The 15,917-nt window shown below is 50.0% G+C and overlaps 1 protein-coding gene across 3 annotated transcripts in view; it reads left to right on the forward strand.

Annotated features, from left to right (window-relative positions):
• The window catches only part of FSTL4 (follistatin like 4), a 424,691-nt gene that overhangs the window by 207,666 nt on the left and 201,108 nt on the right, over nucleotides 1–15,917 (forward strand). For all 3 annotated transcript variants that reach the window (XM_073010695.1, XM_008014411.3, XM_008014412.3), the window contains exon 4: nucleotides 4,789–5,037. In XM_073010695.1, coding sequence (XP_072866796.1) covers nucleotides 4,789–5,037 — 249 coding nt within the window. The remainder of the gene's footprint in view (nucleotides 1–4,788; nucleotides 5,038–15,917) is intronic.

Here is a 15,917-nt window from a genome sequence, read left to right on the forward strand (position 1 = left end):
CTGGGACCGTTGCCTCCAATCCCTGGAGGCGCACCCCACATACCTGCACATGGCTACATGCACGTGGCTCTTCCACAGGCAAAGCCTCAGCTCTGGGTCATTAAGAAACCCAACCATGACCCCAGGTGAGGGCTGCCGCTCCCCTGTGTGTTGGTATGTCAAGACCTGGAGGATAAAGTATATAAGGCCGTGTATAAAGGGCTGTATCTGCCCATGGACAGGCACTTGGCTGGACAAGTACCTCTGTCTGCAGAAGCTGGAGACAGCTGCTGTGCTGGGCTGGGGTTTGTGGCAGGTGGCAAATGAGGTTCTTGAGGTTCTTGGTGCTGCACACACTGCCTCTGGTCTTCTGCCTTCACACCCTGCTCTTCTCAGCCAGTTTTGGGCTTTCCAGTGAGTAGCCTCCTCGGAGCCAAGCCATCACCTCACTGAGGCCTCATAGTGAGTTGGGAATTGAGTGCTAGGTCATGTACTGGGGGCACTGACAGCCTTCAGGAGGAGGCCTAGGCAGAACCTCTGGCTGAGATGGGAGCGGGGAGCTCCCAAGGCCTTGTCAGGAGAGATGGGGCTCTCATCAGTAGTCAAGCTGGAGATGAGGTCTCAGACACAGAAAAGCTGTGTTGGGAAGAATGTGCCAGCAGGCCGTTGGCATCCAAGAGTGGAAGAGCTTGTGGCTTTTCCCTCATTGCCACTCGGGGCACTATCCCTGAGAAGGGAGCACTCGTGAGTTTTCTCTGGGCCCAGGAAGCAGTTACAGAGGCTGAGTCAGAGTTTGGAAGCAAAATTACCCAACTATCTGTGCTCTTGGTTGTGGCTGGCTGTGGTGAAACAACGGAGGGGCTTCCTGCTCCAGGTGGATGTAGACCCACTCTCTCTGGGGCCCATCTCAGAACTCAGCCTCCTTTTATGCCCTCCACCGGCACCAGACAGGCTTGCCTTCCACAACCACTCAACTACACCACCTGTACCTATCCATGCTCCCAGTTCATGGCAGTCCTGGGTCTGTGGCATTCTTATTGAGAATCCTTAATCAGATTACAGCGGGAGTCTTTAGCACCAACTGGTACCCATAGACTTGTTTCTCCTGCTGCCATAATGTTAATGTAACAGTTCCCATTTCTGACCATGTTCAGTAAATTTAATTTGTGTTGAAAAGCAGCTTATTTGGCAAGATGATCAGTTTTTAACCTGAGTAAATGGCTTTCTTGATGACTATAAATTAAGCACATTGTACTTTTCATGCATTGTGGTTGTCCTCATAAATACTATAGGCAGTTGCTGGTAGTCTCACTTGGTTACCTTTCCCATTACTGTTTTATCATCATCGTAGTAGGAGTGGGGAATTCATTGTTTTAATGACAAGGAGGAAGTGGTAACAAGGGGCTTGTTTAATGAGGAGCCCACCCCTAGGTCAGCATGTCTGGGGCTGTGGATCAGATTCTGGGCCTTCCCCCACCCAGAGTATTCTCAACCCTCTGTGGGGCCTTTGTGAAGGGCATATCCAGGGCCTTCATGCTACTTTTGTCTTAATTGCAAGTAATCAGGAATCAAATATTTGCCGACAGCCAATTTCCATGTCAGGGAGAACCTGAGTGTTCTTGACAACTTGAATAGCCACAGGTTGGCACCAGTGTTTCCTTAACACTGACCCTCGGAGTGCAGCCTGCAGGGAAGGCCATGGGAGCCTCCCCAGCAAGCTAAGCAAACGTGGGCGCCTGCTGCCCTGTGTGATGCTGGGCCTCAGAGGCGCTCACTACCATCTGGACACACAGCTTTCAAAGGAGGGGTCGGAAAAAGTAGCTTCTCCCCCAGCCCCCCATGAACTGGCTTTGGTTTGCCTGCCTGGGCTGGAGGAGGTGGTCTCTGAAGCCCCTTCCAACTCTGCTTCTCCAGGATTCCAGTTCTCTTTACTCCAGAAAGCCCATCTCCACAGACATCCATCTTCCCCTCATACCTCCATCCTTCCACTTCCCTCCTGCCTGCTTTGGAGAAGGCAAGGGAAAATGTACCCCCACCAGGCCAATGCATGTGAGGCTTCACCAGCCTCCCCATCTGAGCCCCTAGCCTGGCTTCTTACCTGCACTGAATTAGCCTTCAGGAGATCAGTTCTGAACATTTCTGCATTTCTTAAAACCTGAGTATACTGGGGCCACACGAAGAGAAACGCCCAGCTCCTGTGGGGCCTCCTGAGGCCAGGGCAGGGCAGGGCAGGCACTTTGGGGTGGGAGGATTCAGAGAGGGACACTTGGACTTGGGCTGGTAGCAAGCACTTCATAGAGGAAATGCCTACAAGGGTGACTTGGAACTGGTTTAACCAGAGGGAGAGAGCAATGGGGGCTAGGGCACACACCCTGAAGCAGGCTCAGAGCCCAGGGTGCAGAGACTTTGCCTCTTGTTTCTTCAAAATGGGCAATTAGTGGGTTGCATCCTATCTGCCTGGGAAGGTTATTAAAACAGTGATCCGATGGCAATGCTCTGCGTCCTGGCCCTGTCTTGGGAGAGAAACAAAGGCTGATATTTTTGGAGCGTTAGTTTCTTCTAGTAGCCGCCAGCACTTTCTAGGGTAACCCATTTTCCAACAACCCAGGAGAATCACACTAATCAAACATGCTCTGTGGCAAAGCAGCCATAAACACCGTGAGTGGGGGGCCTCCAGCCCACAGCCTCCCTGCCAGGCGCCTGCCTGCCTTCCGCCTCCTTCCCTCCCCGCCACCGTCAACCTTGACAGGAAGGCGTGCAGAGGGGCTGCTGAATGCCACTGGGCCTTCATGGTGACATGCAGACAATTAGCAAAGTGGATAAAAGAGATTCCCGCCCGCTTAGGATCTGCACTTTTACACTGCTCAGAGATATTTGACCTTCTAGTTTATTATGATTCAAGAAAAAGTCAATACTTCTTAGCTTGCCAAGGTTGGAGGAATTTAAATGAATTATTGAATCAAGCAGTTAATCTACCAATAACTGATTTTTTTCCTTTAAATCTATAATGATGAAAAGCAGACTTAACCAAAAACAAGAAAAAGGAGATTTCTTTCTTTCTTTTTCTTTCTTTTCTTCTTCCCTTTCTTTTCTTTCTTTTCTTTTCCTTCCTTCCTTCCCTCCCTCTTCTCTTCTCTTCTCCTCTCCTCTCTTCTCTTCTCTTCTCTTCTCTTCTCTTCTCTTCTCTTCTCTTCTCTTCTCTTGCTTCTTTGCTTAGACATTTTAATCCTATGGGTAGGAGCTAGGGCTGAAAGTTTGCTCATGATTACTAGGACCATTCTGTCTTGCTGAGTATTTTGATGGAGATTTAATTAACAGTTAAAGCAAAGTCTTCTGAGGCCATAAAAATCTGTATTCACATTTCAGTTGTCTTTTGGTGTCCCTGTGTAATTCCCAACTTTCCATTTGTACCTTCAGTGACATGTGCCAATTATCTCATTTCCAGACTCCCATAATGCAGTGTGATGTTGGTGATGGATGCCTGTTTTGCCTTTTACTTAAACGTGCCCTTTCCAGCTGCCCTGACCTCTTTGGTGTGTGAGCTCTGGGTGCTGCTGCCTGAGTTCACTGTGGGTGTTGTAGGGTGCAGGGGACACTCAAGCAATGTGGCAGCTGCCATTTCCAGGGGCTCAACCTTCTTGCCCATAACTGCAACATTGTGCTAGAAAGGACTGGGCGGTGGGGAAAGGCTGCTGGTGTCTCCCCTGATGACGTGTGTCTTGGAGAACCACATTCTCCCCCAAGGAAATGGCTAGCCACTGGTCTCCCTACCTCAGCTACCCCCACCCCCTTCCTGAACACTTGGAGCATGACTTTCTTCTTATGCCATACTTCCTCCCTGCAATGGCTCCCCAGTGCCTACAATAGAGTATCTAAATTTCTCTGCTTGGCTCTCCAAGTCTCCCAGAAATCACACCTTGCCCCCCGACCCCACCACTGTACAAAACTCCTACTCACATTTAGTCTTCTACCTGAGACCTGCAAATGCCACCCACAGGGCGGCTGGGGGAGTGTTGGCTCAATCCTGCTGTGTTTCTGGGAAAACTCTTCTCTCCTTTGCAGGGCCCACTGGCACATCACCCCCTCCATCATCTCTACCACTCCCAGTTACTTCTCCCAAACTTAGCTCCCTGGCTCCCATGCCCTTTGCCTATTCTGCATACTTGTCACCACCTTACAGAATGACAAAGTCAGAAAGAGGAAAAGGCATGGCTTGTTCATCTTTGAGACCCCTAAGTTGCCTAGTACACAACCTGGTCCAAAGTCATGATATAGTAAAGGAAAAGAAGGAAGGAAGGAAAAGGTGTTGCAGGCAGGCGGTGGGTGGGGGGACGGCTTTTTAAAGAGTCATTGATTTTAATAGGTCTCTAGTCTGGGAGGCTGACTGTGAGCCTAGGAGTAGTGGTAGCAGGCTTTGTCCTTCGGTGTAAGGTGCTTCTTTGTGAGCACAGAATGGCTGAGTGTTTTCATTTTTCAACTGGAAGCAGGAAAAGTAAGCCTAAGAAAGAACCAAGAGTTGATCAAAAGCCCCCAGCTGGGTCCTAGGATGGGCAGGTGTTGTGTTTCAGATGTTCAGAGGGAGTCAGCCATGAAACCTGAGCTCTGCAAGGCAGGACACCCTTCTTGGCACCAATGGCCACCTCATGGAGGGACAGGGACTCCCTAGGAGACCCCAAGTCCCCAGGCCCCACCTTGAGTAGCTGGCTTCACAGGCAAATGGAGTCTGTGCTTGTGAGCTACAAAAGAGGCCCTTGACCCCAGACCCCCTGAGTGTTTGTAGCTGACCCTCTGTGTTTGTGTGTCCGGCAGGGCTTTCCAGCCACAACGAGCTGCTAGCCTCCTGCGGGAAGAAGTTCTGCAGCCGAGGGAGCCGGTGCGTGCTCAGCAGGAAGACAGGGGAGCCCGAATGCCAGTGCCTGGAGGCATGCAGGCCCAGCTACATGCCTGTGTGCGGCTCTGATGGGAGGTTTTATGAAAACCACTGTAAGCTCCACCGTGCCGCTTGCCTCCTGGGAAAGAAGATCACTATCATCCACAGCAAGGACTGTTTCCTCAAAGGTAGGAATAGGGCCCTTGCCCTGTGGTTTTGAGTTTTGTGATGGATCTTCTAATGCCTTTTTGACAAGTGACCTGGGTGCTGAGTCTACAAGTTACATATCTGTAGGAAATAAAGACAAAGACTGGTGTGTAATAAAATGGCAGCAGTGGCATTTTGGTGATGCATACTCTACCTGTGTACCACCTCCAGAGACCCCTGGCCTTAGAGGAAGCTTCTTGGGGAGCAGAATCCAGGCAGGTCAAATTAAACCCTGGCTGGTACAGGTTCACTAGTAACGAGACAACAGGGCACTACCCAGTTCTCCATACAGGGTGGGCCTTTGCAAGGTTGTGACAAGGACCATGTTTACCCTTCTGCACAGAGTCCCATAAATCAGGAGGCTGTGCTGTTCATAGAATGTGGTCAGGCAGACACCAGCACAGTGGCTCCCAGCATGGCAAGAACACAAACTCTGGCCTGGAGTAGTTGTCATTGGGAAGGCATCCCATGTCTTACCTGTCCAAAATACCTCTGAGCAAGACAAGGAAGCCTCTGAGTGGACATCAGAATATGTCCATGGAGCTGGGGCCAAAGGATTCATGCTTTGGGCTGAGATTGAGTCATAAGAGAAGGCAAGTACCAGCTCCCATTAGACGGTAAGAGCCATCGGGGCAGCGGCTATGGCTGTTTTATGCGCTTATGTATTTGCAGCACCCAGTACAGTGCCTTGCGCCAAGAAAATGCTCAATGGCTCTGAGATGCTTGAAGATACAAGAGTCAGAATGCACATCCTGTGTTGATTGATGTGGCCCTGGTAAATAGTACATGCCATGGCCTGTAGAAGTATTTATTGTGTACAAATATTTGTGTACAAAATGGGTATACATGAATTAGGAAATGTGTAGAATACAGAAGCAGCTTGCAGGCAGACGGAAACAGGCCCACACAGCCTGAGCTAGGAGAGCCCACCTGGAGTTGCATGAGGTCAGGAAAGTGCTTTAGGTTGTGCAGGGAGGAGAGAAGGATGCTTGGACTAGAGACTTGCCAAGTGTCTGCAACACTGGGAGACAAAGGCTTGAGAGCAGTTCAGGCTGTAGAGGCCTGGGCACCAAGTGGGAAGGGGCAGAGCTCCTGCCTCACCCTCACAGACCCCCGCTGAGGATGGTGTGATGCATGACACGTGTGTGGAGGCGGATTCACGGCTGAGGTGGTGGAGCAAAGGTGTGTTTGCCTCTGTTACATCTACCTGTGTCACCTGCACCCACCTAATGGGCCACTCCACTTAGCAGTCGTGGCAGCATGGAGTGCTAGGCAGGGCAGGGCTTGGGAAAGGTGCCTTCACCTGGTGATGACAATAGTCTTGGACACTTTCACGGCTGTGCTTATAATGCTAATGCCGAGGTGCTTCAGAGATCATGAGACACATTATGGAAATGAGGCCAAAATGAGCCTAGGAAAAACGTCCCCAGTCTGGAAGCACTGCCCGGCCATGTGCCACCAATTCCTCTGCAACCGTGCACACTAAAACACTTGACCAGTTGCTCCAGCTTTATTGGCTGTGTTGAATTTTATAGACTGATGTTCCATTCTCTGGTTTCCAATATCCTCTAAATTGCATCTTCCTAAAGGTTTCTATTTCTGCATCAGAGTGTGCACAGCCTCCCTCACCATCGGTTATTCAAACAACATTTCTCATTTCATGGGAGGGGAAAACCAGCCACCACAAAACCCACCGAGGTGAGGAGGGATGGGAACAAGCTGGCGTGAAGGGGGGGTCAGGCAGCCTTGAGCAGATCAGGGCTCAGTTCTGCTTCATGTTGATTGAATTTATCCACCGAATCCTTCTGACTCATTGAGGTTTTCGCAGATTGTGAGTTGCCCCCCACTTGGTATAGCAGAACTCCTCTCTTAAGGACCCCTTTTTGGTGGAGAGTGGTGCCTGTGAGCTCCCAGAAAGACCAAGGGTGGCATCCCAGCTCTGGTACTGAGAGGTGACAACATGCTAGCAGCCCTCATTCTGGGCACCTCCTCCGCCTCAGCGTCCACTCTGGCAGCACTTGAGGAGCCTTTCAGCCCACCAGGGCACTGTGGGAGCCCCTCTCTGGGCTGGCGGAGGCTGGAGCCAGCTCCCTCTGCTTGCGGGTAGGTGTGGAGGGAGAGGGGCAGGCGGGAACCCAGGCTGCACGCTGCGCTCGCAGGCGGGCCAGAGTGAGTTCCAGGTGAGCGTGGGCTCGGCGGGCCCCGCACTCGGAGCGGGAGCGGATGCCACCAGCCCCAGGCAGTGAGGAGCTTAGCACCTGGGCCAGCAGCTGCAGAGGGTGCGGCAGGGTCTCCCAACTGTGCCAGCCTGCTGGCGCTGTGATCGAATTCTCACCCGGCCTCAGCTGCCTCCCCGCAGGGCAGGGCTTGGGACCTGCAGCCCGCCTTGCCGGAGCCTCCCCCACGCCATGGGCTCCTGTGCCCCCGAGCCTCCCCGAGCAGCGCTGCCCGTTGTGCCGCAGCGCCCTGTCCCATCCACCGCCCAAGGGCTGAGGAGTGAGGGCGCACGGCAGGGGACTGGCAGGCAGCTCAGCCTGCAGCCCCTGTGTGGGATCCACTGGGTGAAGCCAGCTGGGCTCCTGAGTCTAGTGGGGACTTGGAGAACCTTTCTCTCTAGATAAGGGATTGTAAATACACCAATCAGCACCCTGTGTCTAGCTCAAGATTTGTAAATAAACCAATCAGTACTCTGTATCTAGCTAACATAGTGGGGACTTGGAGAAACTTTATGTCTGGCTAAGAGATTGTAAATACGCCAATCAGCACCCTGTGTCTAGCTCAAGGTTTGTAAATACACCAATCAGTACTCCGTATCTAGCTAACCTAGTGGGGACTTGGAGAACTTTTCTGTTTGGCACTCTGTGTCTAGCTAAAGGATTGTAAACGCACCAATCAGTACTCTGTCTAGCTCAAGGTTTGTAAACGCACCAATCAGTGCTCTGTGTCTAGCTAATCTAGTGGGGACTTGGAGAACTTTTATGTCTAGCTAGAGGATTGTAAATGCACCAATCAGCACTCCGTGTCTAGCTCAGGGATTGTAAATGCACCAATCAGCGCCCTGTCAAAACAGTCCAATCAGTTCTCTGTAAAATAGACCAATCAGCTCTCTATAAAATGGACCAATCAGCAGGATGTGGGTGGGGTCATATAAGGGAATAAAAGCAGGCTGCCCCAGCCGCAGAAAAGCAATTGATTGGGATGCCTTGCGGGGTGTTGTGGCTTTGTTCTTTCCTCTTTACAATAAGTCTTGCTGTTGTTTAGTCTTTGGGACCATGCTATGTGTAAGAGCTGTGATACTCACCATGGAAGTTTGTAGTTTCACTGCTGAAGGCAGCGAGACCGCAAAGCCACTGGGAAGAACAGACCATTCCAGATGCCTCGCCTTTAGGAGCTGTAATAGTCACGGTGAAAGTCTGCAGCTTGACTCCTGAAGTCAGCGAGACTAGGAACTCACCAGAAGGAAGAAACTGCGGACACATCTGAACATCTGAAGGAACAAACTCCAGGTGCACTATCTTTAAGAGCTATAACACTCATCACGAGGGTCTGCGGTTTCGTTCTTGAGGTCAGCGAGACCAAGAACCCACCGATTCCAGACACAGTACTTCCCAGCTGTGTGGCCTTGGGATCATCACTCTGTTTCTCTGGGCTTTTTCCTCGGGTGTAAAATGGAACTAACAGCAGTACCCACCTGCTGCAGCCCTGGAGAGAAGTAAAAGAGGGGCTGCACAAACACCACTTAGCACACCGCCTGATGCATTGCATGGATCTAGTGTTCGTGAGCCGTGCCGTCATTATTTTAATCCAGCATGGCCACACGCTGAGAGTAGACAGATGCACAAACTCTGAAGAACGCAGAGACAGGAACAAGGGCTCTGCCTGGGAAGTGTGGGGAGAGATTTCTGCGCCCCGATTGTTTAAAAGGTACTTAGAGAGTGGGTGAGGAAGACAGTGTCAAGCAGACACTCATTGCTGGGGCCTGTCCCAGCAGTGTCCACCTAGAGCCGGGGTTTTTCTTTCTGCAGGTGGCCTCTTGGGTCTGGATTCCACTGAAAGCCTTCAGTGCCTCACCCTCAGGGTCAGCTGTAGTCTTGATGGGAGGGCAGGAGAGCTGGGCTGCTTTCCCTTCTTGGTCATTCCCATAGGGAGTGCCCAGCAAACAGGAAAGATCTGGGCGCTCATTCACAGGAGCCTGATGAAGGGAAAGTAGGCCAGCCCCGAGATGAGTTCCATGATGTGAGCACTTCACTTTGACCAGAACCATGGCTCCAGCGGGGGGTAGAAGGAAACATGGGAGCTTTTGTGGGGACAGGGCGGTCCTGGAACAAAGGAGAATATGAACAAGTTCCTACAGTCCCCACCCTACAATGGCAGAATATTTAATAACAGCTTGAGGTCCATGGATGACAGTTTGTCATTTGTCGTAAATTTCCAGGGAGTTATTAATACAGGAAACAACCAAAAAAACCTTGTTTTTCATGCAAGCAAAAATTCTAAAATCATCCATCTTTCATTCTCTATTTCTATCAGACTTTACAAGAAGAAGTTGTGACTTCATTCTGTGGGACTTTATCTGCCCCCAGAAGTCAATATTAGGACAATTCCTTGTGCAGCTGGAATGTGTGAAGCAAGAGAAGAGAGGTGATGGGCTGTGCTGGGCTAAGTCACTGCAGTTCGGAGCTCCCTGTCTGTGGCCAGAGCTCCTGATTTCCTGTTGGGGAAGGGGTTCTCCTGAGGAGTGGTGGGGGACACATAGCCTTCATCACCCAGCAAGGGATAAGAGGCAGCATTGTAAGTCCCATTTATAAGAAAACTTCTGGTATCACATTCCAGTTGCTATGGCAATGGGATTCCTTGTGAATGTAAAATGAACTATATCATTTAGGGATCATTAGCATGTACAGGAAATCAACCAGACTCAAAAGGATTGCTGCAGCTAGAGTTTACAGCTTTGATCCCAGATCTCTTGAGTCACAAGCAGGATCTCACTGAAAGTCAGGGGCAAAAGGGGGTATGGGAAAGATGTATCTCTTCTTGTGGCAAAATTAGAGTCTCATTTTTCCTCAGCACCAAATCCTACCAAGAGAATGCCAAGATATTGGATGGATTTCACTGTTTAACTTCTTATAGAGTTTGTGTTTTCAAAGTTATCTTGTGATATCGCATTCCTATTTGTGTATTAGTTGGCACTTTTAAACTCATTTTTCTTGGTTTTGAATTCACGCTTTATCTCCTACGCTGTTCAAGAAGATGAGCTTCCCTTTCAGCAATCACTCACCAAGCCAGGGCTGTATTATACCAGATGACACAATGTCATAGTTGGGCAGTTTTTCAAACAAACCATGAAATTATGGAAGATAGGGGACTGTTGGAGGTTCCATTTTAAGGGGGCCCTTCAGCTTCCTCAGCCTGATGGTGGTTGCAGGTAGTTTTGGTGCTTCAGAGGAGAGTTCGCAAGCTAATGAAAGACAGGAAGTCATTTCCATTTTTGGAAACAAGTTAAACATACTACTGGCTCACTAAGAAATCTCTTTTTCTTGTTACTAAACAGGCATAAAAACTCAGTATTTTGTTGCAAGTTAGCAGAGCAAATAGAGCTTGCTGCCTAAGAGCCTTTTATTTTTCTTCTTGTTATTTTGTTGCTGTTGTTACTTTGAGTCTTGTTACCTTAAGAATTTAAATTGGGCCCCACACCTCCAGGGGCATTTCTATACTTCCACAAGTCTTTCCTGTCCTGCCAGGGAAAGCTGCTCACATCCCCAGTTTTGTCAGCCCAGTCCAGCTCTCAGCAGGAGACTCACTTCCTGGGATGTGTGCAATCCTGCTGCAGGGCATTGATAGGGGATTTGGTGTAACACTGCTGGAGCAGTCCCTACAGCAAGAGGTGCTGGGGCCTGAGGAAGCATCAGGGAGCCCCAGGCTGATGGGACAATGTGGCACATGCTCGACGGTGCTGCTTTGGACAAGGCACGTGAGCTTTCTGTGCCTCATTTATCTCATCTGTAAAATGGGAGTAATAACAGCACTTACCTCGTAGAGTGTCGTATGACAGGAGCAGCACCTGGCGTGCAGTGAGCTTTCTTCTCTAAGCAGTATCAACAGCATTAGGGATGATGGTGATGCCGTTGTAACACCATGGCTTGTTTAAGGAGCAGATGCAACAGGCTATAAGACCGTTGCCCGTTTATGTGACAACTCTGTAATGAGCAAGGAGGTCAGGGGTGGTGGGTCTTCCTGTGAATGAGGGGAGAGAAGAACATTGGCCCTCCATGTTTATTTAATGAATGCCTAGAATTTGACCTCCAGTTGGTCAAATTTAATGATCACTTTCTCCAACTGTCTTGCTTTTTGAAAAGACATGTAAGGAGCCACTGAAGTTCATATAGCAGGTTAGTAGAAAAGCAAGGGGAGAATCAGCTGTCTCTGATCCCCAGTCCGGACAAAGCTCCTAGAATGTACCTCCGGGCTCTCGGGAAATGCCAGTGGAGCCTGGGGTAAAAATTCATCCAACTTGAAAGGATGAGAATGTTTAGAGAAGGTGCTGGAGGAGAAGAGACCTTGAAGGTGGATCTCGAAGGGCAAGGGAGGGTTTGCTAGGTTGAGAGGATGGAGAAGGCTTTCGAGGGGTACCAGCACGAGGTACCTCCAGTCTCAGGCAAGAGCAAGTGATTATGGGATCCTGGGTGTGGGGGAGAGTATAGCTGGGGATAAAGGCAGACAAGTGGATCACAGCAAGCTGGGGAAAGGCCTTGTGTGCCAAGCAGGGTAGTCTGAACTCAAGCTGACCAGTGTCAGGTAAGCTACTGCAACATTCTCATTTCCCAAAGAGGGACCCTGAAGCCCAGAGAGAGCTAATACCTGTCCCAAGTCACACAGGCAGACCCGAGCCAGGGCCCAGGCTTTGCTGTTGCAACAGGCCCTTCAAAGGCACCAACAGCTTTGGGGCTGTTTTTAGTTAGGTCTCAGCAAGGCACGTTCCCAACAGATGCAATTGCTTTATGCTTCTCCCCCAGGAGACCTCCTGGTGCAGAAGGAAGGCTCAGGAGCCATGGGCAGTGGAAAGGGCCTTGCATGCCACTGCTGGGCGGGGCTTCCCTGCTCTACAGGTCATTAAGAAGCCAGCTACAGCTTCTCCAGGGAAAACTGGCTCAATCATCCCAAACTCACAGGGCCTCTGGACAACAGGAAACCAGACGCCTGTCTCCTTTCTAAGGAAAGAGTAGGAAACCCACAGATACCCAGAAGGCTGCCAGGAGAACCTGGGGTCAAAAGCAGGCAGAGCCTCTGGGGACAAGCCCACCTTCAGCCTGGTGTGGCTCTGGAAGCTAGACTCCACTTTCTCTCCAGACTCCCTTTCCTGTTCTTCCAGTTGCCCTTCCACTCTGGGCCTACCCACATTTCTGTCCAGTGGCCGCTGTTGTTCTTTCAGTCTTTGCAAAAGGATCTTTCTGTACCCAGCCCTGTTCCTGGCCTTCGCTTTAAGCTCCACAGAAGAGGTTTGGCTATTTTCTGCCAAGACACTCAGCTTCACAGACGTCTGTTGAATGCCCACTGGGTGCTAAGGCTGTACCAGGACCTGAGAATACCAGTAGGATCAGAACACCAGGCCTGACCTCAAGGAATTTACAGCCAAAAGAAATGCCACACATCTCCACTCTCTGGGTTATCCTTTGGGGCCTGCTTTAGCCAGAGATACCTCCAAGACCTTAAGCACAAATGGGAATCTTTACAGACTGTCTCTCATGTTGGATACCCTCCTCACTCCACAGATTCTGTCAGCATCTATGAAAACAACTAGGATTTGACTGAACTGAAAATTCACTCATAGCCCCGTAGTCCAGCATCCCTGGGAGCTCAGTTGTCCCGTTTACAGTATCTGCTTCCAGGATCAAGAAAAGTGACTTAAAACAAACATGTGTGTTCTTTGGATATTTCCTCTAGGTTTTGTGCAAGGAAATGTCTTGGTGTGAGCACGTCGCAAATGTGCAAGAATATTATCAGTTCGGCATGTGTGGTGTGCTTTATAGAACTGCTGCATTTTGAATGAATTAATTACATTCTAGTAATTAAAAATTGCTAAGAAGTTATTGAGCTGAGAAAGTCTCGTGGTGCATTGATTTCTCTTATGGAAACAAGCTATAGCCTCCGAGTCCCCCACATTGTTTCCTGCTGTTTTCTGGCACCCCGTCCTTCTTTCTCCAACCCCTCCTTTGCTGTGCACTCATCGTTCCTGTTGGTTGCTGGCGGACTCGTCTCTCTCACCCTAAAGCCCAAAGGCGCAGGATTTTGTCCCAGCATCCTCCTAGGTAGCCTTTCATCTCTTCCCTCTCAGGCCGCAGAGCGTTTTCTGCACTGGCTGTCTCCACTTCTGCAGCTTCCCTGTATTCTGCTGTCTAGGGTCTGCTCGTAGCTCCTGTCCTGTTACCCCTGCCACTGAGTTTGCTAAGATCACCTTACCCTTCTAAATGCCAAGAAGGCACTTTCCAGGCCTGGCTTTGCTGCATCCCTCCTGCAGGGAGCTCTGTCATCCTCCCTGCAAACCTGTTCCACTGTCTTCTGGAGACCAGCCCCCATCCTTCTGACTCTCCATAGGCCCCTCCTTCTATACCAGCTGCTTCCAGGTGGGTCCCCTGGGGCTCTCTTCTCACAGTTCCAGCTATGCCTCAAAGACCCAGACTGTCCCATGAGAAAAGACCCAACCATATTTTCTTGCCTGACCTCTCCTCACGTTTCAGTCTACCTCTCATTCCACCTGGGATGGTCCATCCCACCATGATCTCCTGGCTGGATGACCTCTATGGCCTCCTAGCTATTTTCTGAGCCCCAGGTCAGATGCTTCTTCAAATCCACTTTCCATATGGCATTTAGAATAAGTTTTTCAAGATGGAAGTTTGACCATGGTGCTGTCCTGCTCGAACCCTTCTGTCCAATTGTTCAGCAACATTCATGTACTATGAGTCAGATACTATTCGGTGATGTGAGGACACAGCAGGGAAAAAAACAGAGCCCTGTCCACATGATAGGTACAGTCTTGTGGGAGAAACAGACAGTAAACAAGAGATGAAGTCTATGTGATGGTGACAAGTGCCATGGAGTAGAATAAAGCCAGGAGGGCAGTTAGCCAGAGCCTCTGATATGAGAAGTGACATTTGGGCAAAGGCCTGCAAGAGGCTGGGGGGTTAGGTAGTGAGGCATTTGAATATGTGGGGGAAGAGTATCCCAGGCAGTGGCAATACAAAGTTTGCAAAGATCCTAAGGTGGAAGCTTGTCTAGCAGATTTGGGGACTCACAAGGGGCCAGAGTTGCTGGACCAGGGTGAGTAAGCAAAGAGAAACTAAGGAAGTCGGAGGGCTGATGTGCTTGATCTCCACACAGGACCCTGTTGGCCATTGGAAGCCCAAGCTCTTTGCCACTAGGCTATATTACTCATTACTTCTCATTACTCCACGAGGCCCACCCAGAAGTGGCCTTGACAAGGGGAGGCAGTGACTTCCCCACAAGAGGCTGTTTGAGGAAGGGCCTGTGTGGACAGGAGGGGTGCCGGGGGCTCAGGTGCTCAGATCCATGTGAGTGGACCCTACGCCCAACACTCGAGAGGTTTCAGATGATCACCACGAGTCAGATGTTTAATTACTGGAGCAAGAAGTTGATTTGGTGCTCCTTTAAGGTTCTCCCCTATTGTGACTTCAATTAAGATCAAGGCCCCCGTGTAGCAGCCGCTAAATGACACCATGTATTGAATCTCTGTGCTTAAGCAGTTTATCTAATTATCTGTGTGATAGACTCAGCAGCTGTCAGACCAGCCACAACTCAAATACGTGGACTCTGTGCGCCTGCCTCAAAGTCTTTTATGCTCACTAGCAAGCTCGAGGATAGAACTTTCGTGCTTTTTTCTAGATGTGGGATCCCTTTCAGGTTCCTCTGCTGCCTGGTGATATAAGGCATTGAAGGGACTGGTGGCTGAGAGGACAGTGGGTACAAGAATTGAGCAGAGGCCTAGGGGCTGGACTGTTTCCTCCTTTGCCCCAGCCTTGTGCCTGGCATGGGCACTCAGCCTCTCTGCCTGCTTTTCTGGACAGGGAAGCAATGACCCAGTTTGGGCCATCTTCTTTTCCCCAAAGAGAGGGAGGAGCACTTGCCACTGTATCAAATTAACTGAAAGAAATGAGGGGGGTCAGGAGGCAGTGAGCCGGGGGAGAGTAAATGACGGCTCATCTCCATCAGCAGAGAGTGTCTTCAGGAGTAAACACTTCCCAGCAGAGCAGGCTCATTGGAGGATGTGTGAGGAACAAGGCCCCACCAAACAACTGAATGTAAGGTCTGTAGAGTTGAGTCCTCAGCCAGGAGAACTGAGGGACAGAACTACAGAAAGCTGGGGCCTAGCCCTGTACAGCATCCTGGGTCTCTGGGAGCCACCCATGCTTCCTGATTGTAGGTGAGCTTGTGCCCAGTCCTGCACCTGGGTGCCTCGTGAGGGCCGGATCCAGAACACATGTGTTCTCCAGGCTACTGAGGGAAGACAGAGCTTCACAGTGACTACTGGGTTTGAACATCTCCTAGTGAGTTCTTCCCTCTGCTTTTCTTCTTCTTGTGCTCATTTCTGCTTTGATGCATTTTGATCACTTGTTAATGAAAGTAATTGGAGTGAAAACTACTTTCAAAAAGCTCCTCTAAATGAAAGTAGCAAAATCACTTTGCTTGCAGGTAATTAAAATAGCCAGATGCAGTGAACTCCATCCACTTACTATAAGCAGGGTGATCTAAGTTATGCATTTCTCTTTGTAGCTGGAAAGAAGGGCTCATCCGGGGACTTAGCAGCCATCTCTCTTTTCCTCTCTTCCTTAGGGAACTTGTGCTTTCT

This window comes from Chlorocebus sabaeus, chromosome 23 (assembly GCF_047675955.1).
Source record: "Chlorocebus sabaeus isolate Y175 chromosome 23, mChlSab1.0.hap1, whole genome shotgun sequence".
NCBI lineage: Eukaryota > Metazoa > Chordata > Mammalia > Primates > Cercopithecidae > Chlorocebus > Chlorocebus sabaeus.